General features: G+C 40.1%; 1 protein-coding gene across 1 annotated transcript in view; it reads right to left on the bottom strand.

Moving 5' to 3' along the window:
• The window catches only part of nr6a1a (nuclear receptor subfamily 6, group A, member 1a), a 39,140-nt gene extending 18,104 nt beyond the window's left edge, over window positions 1-21,036 (bottom strand). The window contains exons 1-2 of the mRNA XM_056246928.1: window positions 20,772-21,036; window positions 2,602-2,832 (exon numbers count right to left, since the gene is read on the bottom strand). Coding sequence (XP_056102903.1) covers window positions 2,602-2,832; window positions 20,772-20,787 — 247 coding nt within the window. The 5' untranslated portion in view covers window positions 20,788-21,036. The remainder of the gene's footprint in view (window positions 1-2,601; window positions 2,833-20,771) is intronic.
• Between the last annotated feature and the right edge of the window lie 384 nt (window positions 21,037-21,420).

Below are 21,420 nucleotides of genomic sequence, written 5' to 3'. Positions count from 1 at the left end.
GACTCTGCGGACGGAAAGAAGCGACCAGCCTCCAGCACAATCCAGATACCCACGGAAACTCCTCGCAAGTAAAAAAAAAAAAAAAAAAAGCCTTATCTAGTGCGGCCAACGAGCGTGTGCACCGAGAACGAGCATGAGACTGGCTGCAGTTTCTCTAACGGCCACTGGTGTCAGTAACGGTTAGAAATTTCAGAACTTACGCAATGCTCCTTTAATAATTAGGTTAATTAGTCGACTATGTTATATGTACTATATAAATAGAGTTTAATTTGATGAGGTCAAAAATGTGGCTCATCCGATTAGATTAAAGGCCCTAAATTGTTTTTTTAAAACTTTAATTGATTGACAAACTTGTTTCCCCTGTGAAAAAAAGTGAGCTAAATTGTATTGAATGTGCACTTGTAGTGGTCTTTAAACCTTATTAGCATTGTTTTTTTACTACTTGCAGGTAATATAATATTGCTGAAATAAAAGGCAACTTAAGTGCACTTAAAGAGAGTTCACTTTCATGACTGTTTCTTAACACACTTAAGTGCGCTTTTAAAAAATGCAAGGTAACTGTTATTTTACAGTGTCCTTAGTAATAAGAGTTATTTATGCATTACATTATATGCAACTAACCCTGAACCTAACCCTATAGTAAGTACATGTAGTTCATTATTATTACTCAGTACTTAAATATATAATTACACTCTAAAAATGACACCTAAAAATAAAGTGTAACCGAATGGACTTTGTATTAATATCAAATGAAAGTTTTACTATAAAGCACATTTTAAATCATGTTTTAATAAACTTTAAAGAAGCACACTTATTTTGATGTGTTGACTAACAAACTGAAGCACATGTGAAGAACTTGATAAGAAATTATAATTTCAACTGTAGTGTGTTATTAAATATTACATTTAAACTTGTCAATATATTCTAAATGTATTAAATTGCAACTAACAATTACAAGTGTGTAATTACAAATATATTTAAATGCATGATATGCAAGTTTCAAATTTATAGAGTATATTTTATATTTAGCAAAATATATTTTATTTACCAATAAACACTTGTCAGTTCACTTTAACCATATTTCAAAGACAACCGGAGTAATTATGAAATTATTATATATATACAGATGTATTTAGGTTTTATTTAAGTGGTTAAAAAGCAGCACTAAAATCCAGCTAATTGCATTTCATTTAAACTATAATACTAGTTCATTTAATTGCAGTTGAAGTGCAATTTAGAGTCTAAAATCATTGCATTCAGTTTGCATTTAAGTATATTTTAAACTTTTTTAAAAGTATGCTAAAGTGTAATTCTCACATCTCTCTGTCTTTAGGAAGATTTTGTCCTTGTCCATGTACTTACCATAGTAATAACAGTAAATGATGCATAATTACATGCAACTAACCGTCAACCAAATCCTAATCTACCCTTACCCTATAGTAAGTACATGTAGTTGCTTAATATTACTCAGTACTTAAATATATAATTACACTGTTACAATGACACCTTAAAATAAAGTGTAACCAAACTAATATTCTGTACGTGTCTCAGCTATAGTGTATAAACAGTAGCTTTTATGCTGTACAAATGGAAAACAAATGCATAAGAGCTTTGATAAAACCCATCTACAACCAATATAACCACAGTCATCTGAAGATGTTTCCTAACCCAAACATATCATGACAGTAAGACATGGTCACTAGAGGGCAGTGCTGATTGGTTTAATGTGTTTTCCCTTCTGGACCAGTTCATACTAGTCCAAGCTGTATCTATAGGTCACCTGATCGACCAGCTGGAAAACAAACCAGCAGAAGAATTTGAAGCTAGCTCTGCGTCTCAATGTCCATACTATCCATCCTAAACAGTGTGTGAGATTAGAATAAATGTGTCCCAAAGCATATTATGTTAAAAAGAGTGTGTCAGAAGTCCCTGGATGGTCCACTATTCCCGCTGGATTTTCGAAGTGTGGATCCCTCACTATAACAGCTAATATTACCCACAACCCACTGCGCTTCAGAGGAGGAACTACAAACACGAGTAAAAACTGTTAAAAAACTACAAAACATGGCGGATATGCGCAACCGAGGGTGAGAGGTTTAGATAAAGGTTTGAGTGACTAATCAAAGTTTAACCTGATAGAAAAATATTTATTTAATGTTATCCGTTTTATATTTCATCTGCAACAATAACAATGTGGACTTTTATAAAGATCCGTTTGGCCATTAACTTTTAAATGCATTATGCATTAATATGAGGAGTCTCCGCATGAAAGACCCGCGACTGCAGATCCACGAGCTTCTGCATTTCTCTCCGATACGGTAGGATGAAAAGTGGAGGATTTTAACTGTGACAAGATGATTGACAGGCCAGTTTACTGTGACAGAGAGCAACAGTTAAAGACACAATTGTATGACGTGATAGTGTGTCTCAAAGCTTGTCTACTCCTCTGCTACACACTCTAAAGTATCGACTTTTTCTTCATAAAAACAGTACATACTTTTAGGGCGTAGTATAAGTAGGCGAATTGAGACGCAGCATAGGTTCAGTGAATGTTTTAGCCAGGTTAATCTAGTGTGATCCGTGTGTGTGTTGACCTCTGACCTTTGCGGTTCATCCCCATCTGCAGGCACTTGAGCAGCCGGCAGTACTGGCAGCGGTTGCGCTGTTTGCGGGACATCTCGCAGTTCTTGTCGCGACTGCAGCGATACACACGCTTGTTGCAGATGCTGCGCTTGAAGAAGCCCTTGCAGCCCTCACAGGAGATGATGCCATAGTGAAGTCCTGTGGCTCGATCTCCACAGATCAGACAAGAGCGCTGCTCAGCCTGCTCATCTGAGGGAAATACACACACACACACACACACACACACACACAGATTAGACAAGAGCGCTGCTCAGCCTGGTCATTTGAGGGAAAAACACACACAGATTAGACAAGAGCGCTGCTCAGCCTGCTCATCTGAGGGAAACACACACACACACACACACACACAATTACATTACTTTAAATGAGTCCCCCCCAAGATTATTGTTATAAACATGAGCCTCGTCTGAAAGGCAGAGGGGGAGGTGTTGCTGTAATTTATAGTAATATCTTCAGAATTACTTAGAAGTCTTGTTTCAAATATGATTCTTTTGAAGTGTTGGTGCTTAATGTAACACTATAGTGTAAATTATAAATCACGTTTGAGATGTGTGTTGGATACTGTATACAGGCCACCATACAGACTTTATCAAAGAATTTGCTGACTTTCTATCAGAGTTAGTACTGGCTGCAGATAAAGTTCTAATTGTTGGTGATCTTAATATACATGTAGATAATGAAAAAGTTGAACTCTATTGGAGTTAGACCGTGTCAGGACCTAATGATTGTCGCAATCATACTCTAGATCTAATATTATCACACGGAATCAATGTTGATGTCGTTGAAATTCTGCAGCAGAGCGATGACATCTCAGATCATTATCTAGTCTCGTGTATACTTCATTTAGCCAAGGTTGCAAAGCCGACTCCGTGTTACAAATATGTTAGGCCTATCAGTTCTGCCACTAAAGATCGCTTTATTAATAATATTCCTGATCAGTTTCATCTCCTCAGTATCCTAGCTTAGAACTCGATATTGCGACAGAAACTGCAGCCAGGAAAACAAAACTAGAGTTTTTCCGCATTTCATGGAAAGAGAGCATGATTGCGTATAGAGGGGCCTTAAAAACTGCTAGATCTTTCATTCGAAGTCACGTTTCTAGTATCTGTAAAACCGCATTCTTCCATCTTGAAAATATATCTAAATTACGGCATATGCTTTCAATGAAAAATGCAGAAAAGTTAGTTCATGCGTTCATGACATCAAGGCTAGATTATTGTAATGCTATTATGGGTGGTTGCCCTGCACGCTTAATAAACAAACTCCATCTGGTCCAAAACGCCGCAGCTCGAGTTCTTACCAGAACCAGGAAGTATGACCATATTAGCCCGGTTCTGTCAACACTGCATTGGCTCCCTATTAAACAGCGTATACATTTTTAAATATTGCTGATTACTTACAAAGCACTAAATGGTTTAGCTCCGCAGTACTTCAGCGAGCTCTTAACGCATTATAGTCCTTCACGTCTATTGCAATCTCAAAACTCTGGCCAGTTGATAATGCCTAGAATATCAAAATCGACTGCAGGCGGTAGATCCTTCTCCTATTTAGCACCAAAACTCTGGAATAATCTTCCTACCATTGTCCGGGAAGCAGACACACTCTGTCAGTTTAAATCTAAACTAAAAACACATCTCTTTGGCCTAGTTAACCACTAAAGTTAACCACTTTATTAATCCCACAAGGGGCAATTATATTAGGGCAGTGGCATCACATCATAAAATAAAATAAACATATATTAAAAACAATCATATTCCACATACACATCTACAAATTACAACATCCCAATGCACCATGCTTAATAGTAAAATTCACACAAGGGGGAAAAAAAACAACTCTCATTGCATTCTGTATATTTGCTTGAAATGTACATTCCTATCCACTGTACATTCACTTCTCTGCTATGAAGATACGCTACTGTTCAAAGGTTTGGGGTTGGTATTAGATATTTTAATGTTTTTATTCGCTTATACTCACCAAATCAGTATTTATTTGATCAAAAATACAGTAAAAATGTGAAATATTATTGGAATTTAAAACATCTGTTTTCTATGTGAATATATAGTAAAGTGTAATTTATTCCTGTGATCAAAGCTGATTTCCAGCATCATTACTCCAGTCTTCAGTGTCACATGATCCTTCAGAAATCACTCTAATATGATGATCTGATGCTCAAGAAACATTTATGATTGTTATCAATGTTAAAAACAGTTGTGTATAACAATATTATTGATCTCCTGCATTGACACCATTATATGAGATCTGATATGAGCTGGACGATGACATCACGGTTTTCTCCAGAGCGGAGAAACTAAATTAATAACTTTTTTACAACAAAAATGAACCATCGCTGAACTTACTTAAGCTGGACTATGACACTCTTTTCCTCTAGATCTGAACAAACTCAGAAACAAACTTTGTTGCATTATTTTCCTGTTATCTCTGTAAAGCTGCTTTGAAACACTCTGTATTGTAAAAAAAAAAAAGCGCTTTATAAATAAAGGTGACTCGACACTTTTATTTTTCAGGATTCTTTGATGAATAGAAAGATCAAAAGAACAGCGTTTATTGGAAATATAATCTTTTATGCAGTTACTATTCATTTGTAACCAATTTAATGAATCCTTGCTGAATAAAAGTATTAATTCCTTTTTAAAAAAACGGTAGGGAATATGAATGTGTGATTTTGAGTAGAAAATTGAAAGTTTGAAGCAATGAGACAACAGAAGCAATGATAAAACAGTGAAAAAATCATGCTTATTAAACTAACCCAGTGCATGATGAGAAAAGCGAAATCACTCACTCTCTTGAGTAGGCACTTATTTTGAAAAAATAATTACTCAGTATTAGTATGAATGTAATCTGTTGTCATTATCATGTGATCTACCAGCATCGCTTCACTGTCCTTCATAAATCCTCTCCCGTGGCCTCATGGGATAGTAAAGTGTCCGTCATATACACACTTCATCTCACCAGAAGTATCAGGTAATCCGGGTACTTTTCACCAACTGTTTTACGAGTCCTGTGAACTCAGACATACTTCTTTTGTCGCATACTGTGTTTCGCCTACTATATAGTAGGGAAGTGTGTGATTTCGGACGCAGCCCAATCCAAACACACACACACACCCTCCCCCGGCCTGTGAGCAGATGGGTCGTCGCCATGGTAACGGTGAATGTGCGAGGAATGTGCTAGCTCACCGCGGATGACTTAGCGAAGAAAGGGTTCAAACCAAGAGCAGCGGAAACACATGAGATCAGCGAACACTGAAGCCAGACCCCCGTCTACACTACAATCAGGAGAGAATGAGCCTTTCACATGCGGATCCCTCGACTAATCACTCCTTTAATTAACACTCTGATAAGCTTGTTTGGAAGTCAAACCGTGAGGCAGAAACTACAGTGATAAACATCTGTATTTAACTCCAGCGGTGAGTCACATCAGATGTGGAGCTTGGTAAAGGAGGAAGAAATCAGTGGCAAAATGCAGTCATTACAATGTAGTGATGACGGTTTATTCAATTAATAATTCACATGAACTGAAAATATTTGCATTAGTAGATCACCTTTTGCAGCCTGTACTGTATCATATGTAATCCTCAATTTCTGAATGATCATCTCATGTTAGTAATATTTCAAGACGAACACTCGAGTTTACTCGATTCAAATGCGAGTATCAAATATGATCATCCGGCTTTTGAGGAAGGGTTATTTGTTCATCTGTCAATCATCATTGTATTGCATTGCATTTTATGTTTTAAAAGAGATTAGATCATAAAACTAAGCATTTGAATATCAGACATTATTGTCAGATATAAAGAGATAACTGATATTTATAAGCATTTTAAGGTTCTTATAAAGATCTCATTGATTTACATTACAAGTTCAAATAATGTAAGAATTTGCAGCAGATTGCATATTTTTGCTCTGAAATTGAGTTTTTTTTTTCCTCGAGTATGCGCTTCATATTGTCAATATATATACTATAACTTTTTTTTACATTTTATCTAAAGGTTCAATACACTGTTGAATATCAGCTTCTGCAGCAAATTGCATATTTTTGTGTTTATTTCCTCGGGTATGACCTTCATATTCTCAATATATCATACATTATATAAGCCATACACGTTTTTTTTACATGTATTTTCTTATCTAAAGGTTCAATAAACTGTTCAGTTAAAAGAAAATAAATAGATTTTTCAATCTTACTTCATATCTAAGACTTCACAGAACTAATACAGCGCTTGAAAGCACGCATTTAAGTCATGATTTGCAAAATCAATTGAAACTCAAGTCTTTTCAGCACTGTACGCGTGATGAAAGATCTACGTGTTATGAAAGTGTAAAGTCAGGTTAAAGCACTACAGAAAGTCAAGGCGATAAACACAAACGGGGATATTTCCCGGTGAAAGAGAGCGAAGAGAAGAGGAAAGAGCCGGCGGGGTCAACGGACCATTAACACAGAGTTCAAGTCATAAAAACAGGGTCACGGCCCCATGTCTTTTCTCTCTCCATGCGAGAGGCAGTTCCACCGGCCCGTCATTACAGCAGAGTCAAGAACGGGCCATTCATGCCATCTGACATCGTCCCTCTCTTTAGGATAGTATGATTACAGTGCAAATGCTGTCTTTTCACGGGGCTTTCAAAGCGAAGAGAAGAGAAGAGGTCAAGAGTGCGCAGATACAGTTTCGCCGGAGTTAAGTGTGTGTTTCGGTCTTCATTCACACTCGCTCTGGGGAACTAAACCTCATATTCTGACCTGCAGCGAGAGGGTTTGCTTATAAACATTTGAAATGGTTAACAAATACAATAACATACAATATTACATATACACCACATAAAACATCACAATACATATATCCAGGGATGTAAGGTTTACAATATAAAACAAATAATTTACAACACAAAAGAAACAAGGATGCGTTTAGTTGATCGAAAGTGACTGTAAACACATTTATAATCTATTTCTTTTGATCTTTCTGTTCATCACAAAAAATATGAAGCTGTTTTCAACAGTGATAATAATCATAAATGAGCATCAGATCATCATATTAGAGTGATTTCTGAAGGATCATGTGACACTGAAGAGTAATGATGCTGAAAATCACAGGAATAAATGACACTTTACTATATATTCACATAGAAAACAGCGGTTTTTAAAAATGTTTACTGTAGTTTTGATTACATAAATTCATTGAGCACAAGAGACTTTTCAAAAACTTTACAAAAAATCCAATCTTAAACTTGTTTGTGATATAAAAGAAGCAACATTGTGAGTCTTCTATGGTTTAAAACGGCAGTTTTAGTTAAAAAATGGGTTACACTTTATTTTAAGGTGTCCTTGTTACCGTGTAATTATAGATTTAAGTACTGAGTAAAATTAATTAACAAAATATAGGGTTAGGGTTAAGATATGGGTGTGTTTTAGGGTTATTTGCATGTAATTATGCATAATTTACTGTTTCACTGTAAAAAAAAAATTATTTTGTCAAATCAACTTAGATAATTTATGTGGTTCAGATAACATAATATTTTGAGTTTCTGTTCAATCTCCTTCATTGTATTAACTACATTCTTTAATTTCAATGAACTTAAAATTAAGGCAACCAGGTTACTTACTTTTTAAAGTTAAACCAACAATATATTTTTACAGTGTATCGATTCTATAGATATAAATGAATGACTATAGATAAAAATAAAAATAATTATGCCTTAATAACATAGTAACTGTTAAAGTAGAGCATATTTACATATATTTAAACAATCAATCGCAGCATATTGTGTTTTAAACGGTAAAAAAAATAGCACTATATAACAACACTGAAGTCATCATTTACTTGGAAACTCGGGAAACTTAAACATTTTTAATCCGAATGCTAAAAATGGCTGTTTGTTTTGAAATTCTGCTTTTCTGACCGAAAAAAACTCAACTTTTGAAAGTGTCAGGAAGACACATGCCGAATATCATCAAAAGGCTGAATAATACTGAGCCCAACTCAGCGGGTTCCCAGTGTTCCCCATTCAGAGAGACTGGTGGGAATATGCGGACAACAGGAGACTCCTGAAAGCTTTCGCATCTCAATGACACCGGCGGTGAACTTTAACATACTGAGAGCTTTACTGTAACACACACACACACACACACACAGTCAGATAAGGCTTATATGAGACTCTCAAAGGACACACACGTCACTCTTCCAGTGTTAAAACTCATGCATCTGCTACCAAATCACAGTTTCATACGCAAGTTCCCCATATTTTAGCGAATGAATCGGCGCTGAGCACAAAAGCGACTGCGTTTGCATTGCGGCTTCATACCTTGGTGGCGTATTTGTCAAATGGAGAGGAGAACTGAAACACTGACCATTTGCTGGAATCCCTGGCAGATGTTGCGTTATGCAGGATGCATTAGAAACCATAAATTATTGACCAGTGTATGTGAAATGACTGACTTCCTTTAATGAGAAAACTGCTTCCTTTATTCACACCTCGGCCTGCTTTGATTGGTTCAATTTGTCGCCCTCTCTTTCAAGTGCATGGCCAGCCTATAAACCTGGAGTTGTGTGGCACCTCCACACACTTGATCACTTCACACCCCTCCACCCGGCTCCTTCGGCCTGACACACACACACACACACAACAAACTAATAAAGTTATACATAAAGGTTTGGGGTCGGTAAGATTTCGTGATGTCTATTGAAAGACTCTTCTGCTCACCGAGACTGCATTTATTTGATGTAGAATGGTATATGTATGTGTGTGTGAGTGTGTGTGTATAATTATATATATATTAAATATTAAATATACAGTATAAGTTTTATTTTCTTTGATCACAATATTTTTCTTACATTTTCTTGATTTTGGGGTGAAATATGACCTGCAGTGTTGCTAGATTAGCAATTTTCTTCTTCTTTAAAGCGACTAGGGACGAATGTCGTGACTTTGAGGACATGGTTAACATGTAGCCAGTCACTATATCATACTTGCTCTGTGGTCTGACAGAAAATATGTAAATGAGAACAGCTTTATTGGACATACAGCTCTGTATTACATTAAAACACGAGCACGGATTAGATCTAGCACCACACACACACACACACACCTGCAGTTTAAACACTCACACTGATATCACTACAGAACTTCAAACCACATACTCAGAAATATGTGGACACACACTGTTTTTCTCTACAAAACTAAGTTCAAACATGTAAGCAGAAACGTGTGGATCACGAGGAGCATTTCAAGCCCAGCGAGTCCACACATTCAAATGTTTGGGGTCAGAAAGATTTTTTCATTAATATTTATATTCAGCAAAGATTCATTAAATTGATCGTAATGCATGTTTTAGTATGTTAACAGTATGAGAAAAATCTGAAAGTTTTTACGCTAGATCTTATTGACCGTCTTTACAATATGAATGTATTGTTATTTTAGACTAGTAACTCTAATTACTTTAAATGTTTAGAGTTTATGTAAAGCATCTCAGTGTGTGTGTGTGAGAGAGAGAGTGTGTGTGTGTGTGAGAGAGTGTGTGTGTGTGTGTGTGTGTGTGTGTGTGTGTGTGTGTGTGTGTGTGTGTGTGTGTGTGTGTGTGTGTGTGTGTGTGTGTGTGTGTGTGAGAGAGTGTGTGTGTGTGTGTGTGTGTGTGTGAGAGAGTGTGTGTGTGTGTGTGTGTGTGTGTGAGAGAGTGTGTGTGTGTGTGTGTGTGTGTGTGTGTGTGTGTGAGAGAGAGAGAGAGAGAGTGTGTGTGTGTGTGTGAGAGAGAGAGTGTGTGTGTGTGTGTGTGTGTGTGTGTGTGTGAGTGTGTGTGTGTGATAGTGTGTGTGTTTGCATGTGTGTCTGTGTGTGTGTGTGTGAGTGAGTGAATAAGTGTGTGTGTTTGTTTGTGTGTGTGTGTGTGCATGTGTGTGCGAGTGAGTGTATGAGGGTGTGTGTTTGTGTGAGTGAGTGAATGAGTGTGTGTGTTTGTTTGTGTGTGTGTGTGCATGTGTGTGCGAGTGAGTGTATGAGGGTGTGTGTTTGTGTGTGAGTCAGTGTATGTGTGTGACTGTATGAGAGTCTGTGTGTGTGTGTGTGTGTGAGTGAGTGTATGAGAGTCTGTGTGTGTGTGTGTGTGTGTGTGTGTGTGTGTGAGTGTATGAGAGTCTCTGTGTGTGTGTGTGTGTGTGTGTGTGATTGTGTTTGCGCGCGTGTGTGTGTGTCTGAGTGAGTGTATGAGAGTGTGTGTGTGTGAGTGATTGTGTTTGCGCGCGCGTGTGTGTGTGAGTTTATGAGAGTCTGTGTGTGTGTGTGTGAGTGTATGAGAGTCTCTGTGTGTGTGTCTGTGTGTGTGTGAGTGATTGTGTTTGCGCGTGTGTGTGTGTGTGTGTGTGAGTGAGTGTATGAGAGTCTGTGTGTGTGTGTGTGTGTGTGTGTGTGAGTGAGTGTATGAGAGTCTGTGTGTGTGTGTGTGTGTGTGTGTGTGTGTGTGTGTGTGTGTGTGTGTGTGTGTGTGTGTGTGTGTGAGTGATTGTGTTTGCGTGATTGTGTGTGTGTAGCGGAGGATGGGAGGAAAGAACAGATGATGGCAGGAGAGAGCGGAGGATGGGGAGAGAGAGAGTAACACAGTTCTCTCTCTCTCTTTGTCTTCTCTGTCCATCACACTCCCTCCAGCTGAGCTGGCGTTCGGGGGTTCGGCTTTCCTGTACTTTTCCGCTCGTCCTCCTTCCCCCGGATCCTCTGCTTTTAATATATATATGCACATTTTTCACTTTTTGCAGATGTTTAAGGTCAAATCTGGCCATACATCAATCAGATTCAGATCTACATTTTAGTGAACCCGTGTTATTTTAGTATCATTTCTGTCAAATATTTTTTAGTTTAGTTTAGTAATTTTTTGTTGGTTGTTTTTGTCATTTTTATCGGTTATGGTTTTATTTTATTTTTTATCTATATATATTTTTTTTGAATACATTTTATTTTTATACATCAAGGTAAACTAAATGAAAATGAGAAATGTTGCTATGGCAACTAGCTAAAATAAAATGCGTTTAAGGGGATTTATTTAAGTTAATGTTTTATTTAAAGTGACAAAAAAATGTTTTGCTAACACTTTAAAATAAGGTTAATTATTTAACATGAACGAAGAATGAACAATACTTCTTCAGCATTTATTAATCTTAGTTAATATTAATTTCAACATTTACTAATACATTATTAAAATCAAATGTTGTATTTGTTAACATTAGTTAATGCACTGTGAACTAACATGAACGACTGTATTTTTATTAATTAACATTAACAACGATTAACAAATACAGTAACAAATGTATTGCTCATGGTTAGTTTATACATTAACTAATGAACCTTATTGTAAAATGTTCCCGTAATTCATTATAAAGGTATTTATGATGTATGTTATCATGCATTATATATTTTCATAAAAAAAAAAAACTGTAACCAAATCTAAAATACATTATAATATTAGCAGATTCCTAGTTACATCTGAAACTGTTTCATGTGTTTTAATGTGTTTACTTTCGGTGTAACTATGAATTGATAAAATAACTGTCAATTATTATTATACAATAATAATATTTATAATTATGAGATCACGATAAGATCCACTACAAGGCATAATTAATGCATTGAAGGTACTTTTATAATGCATTATATATAAAGTCTTCAAGTAAAGTGTTTTTAATGGGTTTAGTTGTATTGAACTATAATAACCGGTGATGGCTAAACGCAGTGTGTGTGCTCTCTCCTCCGCTGATGGACAGTGTTGTGTTAATCCTCCACACGCACACACACACACACACACACTCCTGCGTCTCGCCCCCCCGCTGGCCTAATCTCTCATAACCATTACAACAGGCAGGAATTAGCATGCGGTGATTACAGCGAGTCTTACTGTAACGCGAGCGCTGGAAGAAAGGCTTTGTGCTGAATGTAAATGTGTTCTGGACAACAGCGTTCACTCATTTAACTTGCATTCATTATACACTACCATTCAGTGAGGTTTTTAAAAAAAAAATTAAATAAAAAAATATTTGTATTCAGCAATGATGCATTAAATTGGTCAAAACTGACAGTAAAGACACTTATAATAAGATTTCTATTTCAAATAAATGTTGTTCTTTTGAACTCTCTATCAATTAATCATCAGTTTCCACAAAAACATGAAGCGGCACAACTGTTTTCAGCATTGATTATAATCACATTATCACATAATTTAATCATCATTTCTTGAGGATCAGATCATCATATTAGAGTGATTTCTGAAGGATCATGTGACACTGAAGACTGGAGTAATGATGCTGAAAATCACAAGAATAAATTACACTTTACTATACACAGGTGAAACTGGAAAAATGTGAATATGGTGCAAAAGTTCATTTATTTCAGTAATTCAACTTAAAAGTTGAAACTAATATATTATATAGACTCATTACATGCAAAGTGAGATATTTCAAGCCTTTATTTGTTATAATATTTGATGATTATGGCTTACAGCTATGAAAACCCCAAATTCAAAATTAGAATATTGTGAAAAGGTTTTCATATCTGTAAGCCATAATCATCAAAATTATAACTAATAAAGGCTTGAAATATCTCACTTTGCATGTAATGAGTCTATATATTAGTTTCAACTTTAAAGTTGAATTACTGAAATAAATCAACTTTTGCACGATATTCACATTTTTTTGAGTTTCACCTGTATTAACAGAAAACAGCGGTTTAAAAAATTATTTCACTATTTTTACTGTATTTGCTATTTTTTTCACGCAAATAAATGCAGCCTTGGTGAGCAAAAGAGACTTTATTTTTTTTTAAATCTCACTGACCGCAAGCTTTCGAACACTAGTGTACATTATAATATATATATATTGCATTTGCAATGTTTCCAGCTCAAGTCATGGATAACTCTATAATCAGCAGATGAGTTTATGGAGATGACATAAGGCAGTGGAGGCTTCATTAATATCACACCAGCAGATCTAACATCTAACTATCCGAAGGACAATCATCTGAAGACTTGATGAGAGAAAGAGTGACAATAGAAAACGACGTCGCGGCGGAGGGAAGTGACATCAGATTATTGACTTCTCAACATCTCTCCCATTGTTCGGCTTCTCGGTAGCATCATAGTTAGCTTAACAAAATCAATACAGGCCATCAGCAGATAAAGCTCAGCAAAACACATCTGCAAACATTACACAACACATTGATCCCGCGTCGGGCGATCTGAGATCTGCTATGACTTCACAAATTAATAAGTGTATTCATCTAAAGCGATTGACTGGATTTCGCTCTATATCATGAGATGTGTATGTGGCTCGTTCAGTTACACACCGTTTCATAATGAGGTCAGATCATATTGTGTGTGTTTTAACTGGGAGGTTTTCCGCTACGACCCTCGTTTGAGAAAAGCAACAGATCTATCGATAAACCGATGAGGAGCGACGAACACAAACATCGATGATGCCAAAATAAGCCCTTTGTTTATCAGGATGTGTGTGTGGATCGGCTTCAGTCTCCGGATGACCTCGGCATGGGAGCTCTGGCTCCACAAAACATGATCTTTTACATAAAAACACTATTTCGGTTTACCATAACGCATTCACTGACATTAACAGGGTTTGTGGAGGGCAATTTAAGGCTTTTTCAAGACCAAGTAACGAAACGGTAAGGGATAAATTGAAGGGAACAATGCGTCAATGTGTTCTCTTAATGTAAATGTCCAGGGAGAAACACAATGAGTTTTATTAGCAGCACTTCAGAGTTTGATATCCGTCACTTTTTAATTCATTTTACAATTAATTTGAATCGCTCTTCTCTCAATCACTAGAAAATAGAAATAACTTTTACTGAAGCTTCTGGTCATAATGCACTGAAGTGATGCTCTTCTCTCAGTATTTCTTGTTTTCCAGTGCAAACGTCTAAAGATTCTCAAATCAAGATACAAAACAACATCAAATATGAAGTCTTGTTTTCTGGGAAACTGATAAAAAATGAAGTGAGTTTATGATTAAAACAAGAACAATTATCCGTAAATGGGCTCTACTTAATTCAAAGGGAAGTTTTCATAACTCACTGACAGATATGTGTTCTGAAACTCAACAGTTTTTCAAGACTTGCGTCTCAAGTACATGTGTCTTGATTTAAAGATGTTTAGATGTTTGTATTGGAAAACAGGACAAAAATACAGAGGAAGATATTCATTTTTTATAACATGCAATAATACTTTCTGCTCTGATTTAAGACATTTTTAATTTGTGTTAGTGATAATTAAGACTTTTAAGATCCACAGAATCCCTGATTAAGTAAGAATGATCAATACATTTGTTACAGTATTTATTAATCTTTAACATTAGTAAATAAAAATACAACTGTTCATTGTTAATTCATGTTAGCTCAAGTCCATTAAATAATGCTAACAAATACAATGGTTGATTTTAATAGTGCATAAGTAAATGCACAAATAATAATAACATGGACTAAGATTAATAAATGCACTTTTAAATGACACTTTGTACGGTGTAACATGTACGGTTTAAGGTTAGTTGCATGTAATTATGCATTATATATAGTAATTAATACAGTAACAAGGGTCAGTGTTGCCAAATGTTTCATTGTTAGCTCACGTTAACTCATTTAGTTAACCAATTTGAACAAATGGAACCTTATTGTAAAGTGTTTCCTTAGTTTTTATACTTCAAAAAGCCATGTTTAATCCAGAGGGATCTCGGTGCGGTTGCTCAGGGTCTGGATGTGGACGGCTCGGTCACTGGCGAGTGGAAACAGGTTTTAGTCGAGACTATATTTAGCTGAACCTGTATTCCCTGACGTCCTCTGATGCCATTGATGGTCACATGACTCGTTCCCCCTCCCCCGTCTGCATGAGCACACACACACACACACACACACCCCTCCACCACTGAGTCTTCCCACATGCCTGAGTAAAACATGCATGAAAAAACAGAGCAACAGAGACCAGAGAAAGAGAAGAGGAAGAGGAGATAGAGGGATGAGTGAAGAAAGAGAGTGAGTGAGAGAGAGAGAGAGAGAGAGAGAGAGAGAGAGAGAGAGAGAGAGAGAGAGAGAGAGAGAGAGAGAGAGAGAGAGAGAGAGAGAGAGAGAGAGAGAGAGGAACAATAACAGGGAAGATGGGCGGCAGGAGAATAGGATTAAGAGAAAGAGGAGGAGGAGTCATGTACAGTGTCCTTTCAGCTCCCCCCCACCCACACACACACACACACACAATAGTGTTTTCACATACCACCCTTGAGCATATTCACCCTCCAGCACAATACTGTGGCATTTTCCAATCAAGTTACATTGAGATTCAATCAGGAAGCCCCAGTGCTGAGGAAGCGCTGCCCAGGAGCCTCGAGACCTCTCGTTCTCAGAGTCACTGGTTACAGAGAGTGACAGACCAGTGCTAGAGCGAGACCAGTGCTACCCCTTTTCCACCAAGGCAGAGCTGGTGCTGGTTCGGAGCCAGAGCCTAGTTTCAATTCGGTTCTTTGTTTTTCCACACGCAAAGCACCAGCTCCGAACCAGGAAAAGTGGTTCTTAAGTAGCACCAAATCATTGCTGGTCTAGAACAGAGCCAAGTAAGAACCGCTTGCGTCAGGGGCTGGGGGCGGGGTTACCGTGACCAACAAGACGAATAGAAACTTGTGACCGCCATTTTTAAATAGTAGCTAGTCGAGCTAATAGCAGCTTGATTATAATATCCGTCTATGTAAGTTACGGCGAGCTGCACAAACGCGTTGGATTCCGATGTATTTTTGCAAACCCATGAGCATCCATAGTAACGCAACGTCCGTTATTGTTGATGGCTTGTTCGAGATGCATCGGAGCGGCGTGGACCGATCGGAGCTGCGGGAGTGTTTGGAGATCATACGACTCCTTGTGCTTTTGGATCGCTTTCGCAGTGCTTTGATGTCATGCGGCGATCGATCTGCGAGAAGCCGATGCATCTCGAACAAGTCTGGCGTGTTTGTGTTTGGCGCTACCGCACTAGCGTTGCTGGGCAACATGAGACGTATGCAGTGACGAAAGATCTGGCTCTGTTGTGGCTCTCTAGCCGGTGGAAAGGCAAACCGGTAAGCTTGTCGTTTTAGTAAGCTTGTCAGTCGAACCAACTCCAAACCAGCTCTGGCTCTGGCTCTGGCTCTGAACCAGCACCCGGTTCTTGTTGGTGGAAAAGGGGTAAGAGAGTGACAGACCTAGAGCGAGCCCAGTGCCAGAGCCAGACCAGTGCTAGAGCGAGCCCAGTGCTGGAGCCAGACCAGTGCTAGAGCCAGACCAGTGCTGGAGCCAGACCAGTGCTAGAGCCAGACCAGTGCTAGAGCCAGACCAGTGCTGGAGCGAGACCAGTGCTAGAGCCAGACCAGTGCTAGAGCCAGACCAGTGCTGGAGCCAGACCAGTGCTGGAGCGAGACCAGTGCTAGAGCCAGACCAGTGCTAGAGCCAGACCAGTGCTGGAGCGAGACCAGTGCTAGAGCCAGACCAGTGCTGGAGCGAGACCAGTGCTAGAGCCAGACCAGTGCTAGAGCGAGACCAGTGCTGGAGCGAGACCAGTGCTAGAGCCAGACCAGTGCTAGACCAGTGCTAGAGCCAGACCAGTGCTGGAGCCAGACCAGTGCTAGAGCCAGACCAGTGCTGGAGCGAGACCAGTGCTAGAGCCAGATCAGTGCTAGAGCCAGACCAGTGCTAGAGCCAGACCAGTGCTGGAGCGAGACCAGTGCTAGAGCCAGACCAGTGCTAGAGCCAGACCAGTGCTAGACCAGTGCTAGAGCCAGACCAGTGCTAGACCAGTGCTAGAGCGAGACCAGTGCTAGAGCCAGACCAGTGCTAGACCAGTGCTAGACCAGTGCTAGAGCCAGACCAGTGCTAGAGCCAGACCAGACCAGTGCTAGAGGCCAGACCAGTGCTAGAGCCAGACCAGTGCTAGAGCCAGACCAGACCAGTGCTAGAGCCAGACCAGTGCTAGAGCCAGACCAGTGCTAGAGCGAGACCAGTGCTAGAGCCAGACCAGTGCTAGAGCCAGACCAGTGCTAGAGCCAGACCAGAGCTAGAGCCAGACCAGTGCTAGAGCGAGACTAGTGCTAGAGCCAGACCAGAGCTAGAGCCAGACCAGTGCCAGAGCCAGACCAGTGCCAGACCAGTGCTAGAGCCAGACCAGTGCTAGAGCCAGACCAGGGCTAGAGCCAGACCAGAGCTAGAGCCAGACCAGTGCTGGAGCCAGACCAGTGCTAGAGCCAGAACAGTGCTAGAGCCAGACCAGTGCTAGAGCCAGACCAGTGCTAGAGCCAGACCAGTGCTAGAGCCAGACCAGTGCTAGAGCCAGACCAGTGCTAGAGCCAGACCAGTGCTGGAGCCAGACCAGTGCTGGAGCCAGACCAGTGCTGGAGCCAGACCAGTGCTAGAGCCAGACCAGTGCTAGAGCCAGACCAGTGCTAGAGCCAGACCAGTGCTAGAGCCAGACCAGGGCTAGAGCCAGACCAGTGCTGGAGCCAGACCAGTTCTAGAGCCAGACCAGTGCTAGAGCCAGACCAGTGCTGGAGCCAGAGCTAGAGCCAGACCAGAGCTAGAGCCAGACCAGTGCTGGAGCCAGACCAGTGCCGGAGCCAGAGCTAGAGCCAGACCAGAGCTAGAGCCAGACCAGTGCTAGAGCCAGACCAGTGCTAGAGCCAGACCAGTGCTAGAGCCAGACCAGTGCTGGAGCCAGAGCTAGAGCCAGACCAGTGCTAGAGCCAGACCAGAGCTAGAGCCAGACCAGAGCTAGAGCCAGACCAGTGCTAGAGCCAGACCAGTGCCATACCAGAGCTAGAGCCAGACCAGTGCTAGAGCCAGACCAGTGCTAGAGCCAGACCAGTGCTAGAGCCAGACCAGTGCTAGAGCCAGACCAGTGCTAGAGCCAGACCAATGCTAGAGCCAGACCAGTGCTGGAGCCAGAGCTAGAGCCAGACCAGAGCTAGAGCCAGACCAGTGCTGGAGCCAGACCAGTGCCAGACCAGAGCTAGAGCCAGACCAGTGCTGGAGCCAGAGCTAGAGCCAGACCAGAGCTAGAGCCAGACCAGTGCTAGAGCCAGACCAGTGCTAGAGCCAGACCAGTGCTAGAGCCAGACCAGAGCTAGAGCCAGACCAGAGCTAGAGCCAGACCAGAGCTAGAGCCAGACCAGTGCTAGAGCCAGACCAGTGCTAGAGCCAGAGCTAGAGCCAGACCAGAGCTAGAGCCAGACCAGTGCTGGAGCCAGACCAGTGCTAGAGCCAGACCAGTGCCAGACCAGTGCCAGACCAGAGCTAGAGCCAGACCAGTGCTGGAGCCAGACCAGTGCTAGAGCCATATATATATATATATATATATATTAGAAATGTGAATATATTTTTATTATTATTTTTAAATGATTATTAATGTTGATTACCCTCACAAGCCTGCTGTTGGAACAAACACTAACTGTTGCGAGTGATAATCGTCCTAAAATGGCCTGGCTAATATATTTATCATTAATAACCTCCCATCTCTACATATCAAAGTCTGCGTATATTTAGATTATATATTTACATCCCTTTTAACTAAGCTGTTCAAATTAGGCTGAAACATTAATGTCATATAAAAGCAAAACCATGAGATATGAAGCAGCAGAGATCTCCTATTTTCTATCATGTATCCCTTCACAAAACACGTCTTTATCTATTCAAATAAGCCTGAAAGCAGACTATATAACACATGCAAGGTGTTTACTTCCAATCGAGTTGTTTCTAAAAACATGAACTAGTAGAAATATGCAGAGAATCTGAAGCCAAGCTCAAAGCTTTCAAGGCATCGGCTCCTGAAATGAGCCGTTCGCACCTTTAGCGCATTCTCACACCAGCTTTTGAGGAAGGGAATTGGAGGGATCAAATATGACCTAAAACTAACACTCGGCAGACAGAAAGCTAATATCACATTAACTCATTAGCCAGAGCGTCTGCGCTTCACACTCTTGTGTTTTTGTGGAAGAGCAAGAGCAAGGTGATCGCCGCCATTTTAAGAGGACGAACGCTTGGAGATATTGATTTTAAAATAGTAGTTGTGTTAAGGAGTTGCATTCGGTGTCAAGGTCCAAGGCCGCCCAATGACCGCTTTAAAACGCAATACTGTGTTGACCTTTAATTCATTGTGTGTGTGTGTGTGCTATTGCACATCATTACAGAGCAAACTGAGATACAATTATGTGGGTAAGCTGATAAAATGTAGAGTTCTGAGGGGTGAAGTTTGGGCTACAGTGATAAAACCACGCGGGGGTTGTGTGTGTTTGTGTGTGTGTGTGTGTGTGTGTGTGTGTGTGTGTGTGTCGGGGGTTTGAGCCTCGCTGACCCCCGCTCTCATCGCATGAAGACAGCTGCCTTCTCAACACAGAAAACCTTTTCCAGATGGGCCACAGCCCGCATACCACACACACTATCACCATAAACCTACTGAACACACACAAGAAAACATGCTTTTACAGGCACAGATTTGGCAGATGCATCCAATGCAATGCAACTCGCTTTGGAGAATAAGCATGAATTTTGTTTGAATCAGCTCATGCATTTCCTGGGAATCGAACTCACGATCCAGCCTACAGAAAATAAAACCATCTTTCATTACGGAAACCTCGTGTAAAGTGAAAACAATCAGGTCGATCCTAGACTGCAAAACAACAGAATCGACAGTACGCACACACACACACACACACCGCAAAAATCAAACCGTATTTACTAGAGGTCAACTGAATAAACCACATTTACAGTACTACAAACAAAACCCTTCCTCTCAAGATAAAAACTGTATGAAAATACTATGTGAACTGTTTGAGGATTGAGTGAGCCATTTTTTAAGAGCTCTATTTCTGTGAATAACTAGATTTATGTCAAACAGAGAAACAAACCAGTGTGTTTATGACTACGACGATAAATGAAAATGATTGCAATATCGAGCACCCTGATAACTGGAAGATATTCAAAAATGAAGATACACACAAATCTTGCATCTACTCATTCCTGTGGCTCAAACAACATCTGATTTCACGAGGTCAAATATCCCACAGGACTGTGAAAGAAGAGGCTTGTGGATCCCGTACGCTCTCACACTCGGCGTTGTGTTCTCCTTACCTTCCCACGAATCCATCTCATGTCTCTCCTGTTCTCCCTGTCATCCATTCACACACGTATCCTCCTCAGGAACAGCGTACAGGCCTCATGACTCTCTTCTTCCCCTCTCTCTTCTCTTCTCTCACTGATCCGCCTCTCAGCCCTGCTGGTCAGTTTCGGCCCGGTCACATGACCACGAGTTCAGGCCCCCGGGGTCACGGTGTGGCAATGCAGGGGGGGGGGGGGGTTATCTGAGTGGAACTGATAGCCCTATTTTACCCTCCCGCTGAACAATGCAAGCCTCCTCCCTCCCTCCCTCTCACTCGCTCTACCTTTCTCTCCACGGCTTCCCTCAGTCAGCAGAAGTGCAGGAACGGTCAAAGGCTGCAAACCCGAACGCAAGGACGATTAGATTGAGCTGTTCTGTCGTCCAAGCGTCCAGTTTTGGAAGCCCTGCTGGTTAAAAATACACACAGTTCTTTATATTCAGTAATCTACAGACACACATCCAAGCCAGATTCAGCTATAGTGCACAAAGCTCCGTGTTTGCACATTTAAACACTTAAAAACAAGCACTGTTTAAAAAAACATGCATTTACCTGCGATTAAATAAGCAGAAAATCCCAATTAAGTCATTACTGGTTTGTTAAAAATACTATGGAAATTATGT

Source organism: Rhinichthys klamathensis, unplaced genomic scaffold, assembly GCF_029890125.1.
Source record: "Rhinichthys klamathensis goyatoka isolate OS25496 unplaced genomic scaffold, OSU_Roscu_1.1 h1tg000040l_1, whole genome shotgun sequence".
NCBI classification, from domain to species: Eukaryota; Metazoa; Chordata; class Actinopteri; order Cypriniformes; family Leuciscidae; genus Rhinichthys; species Rhinichthys klamathensis.
The sequence above is the reverse complement of the archived record's forward strand: the minus strand, read 5'-3'. Positions and strand labels throughout refer to the sequence as shown.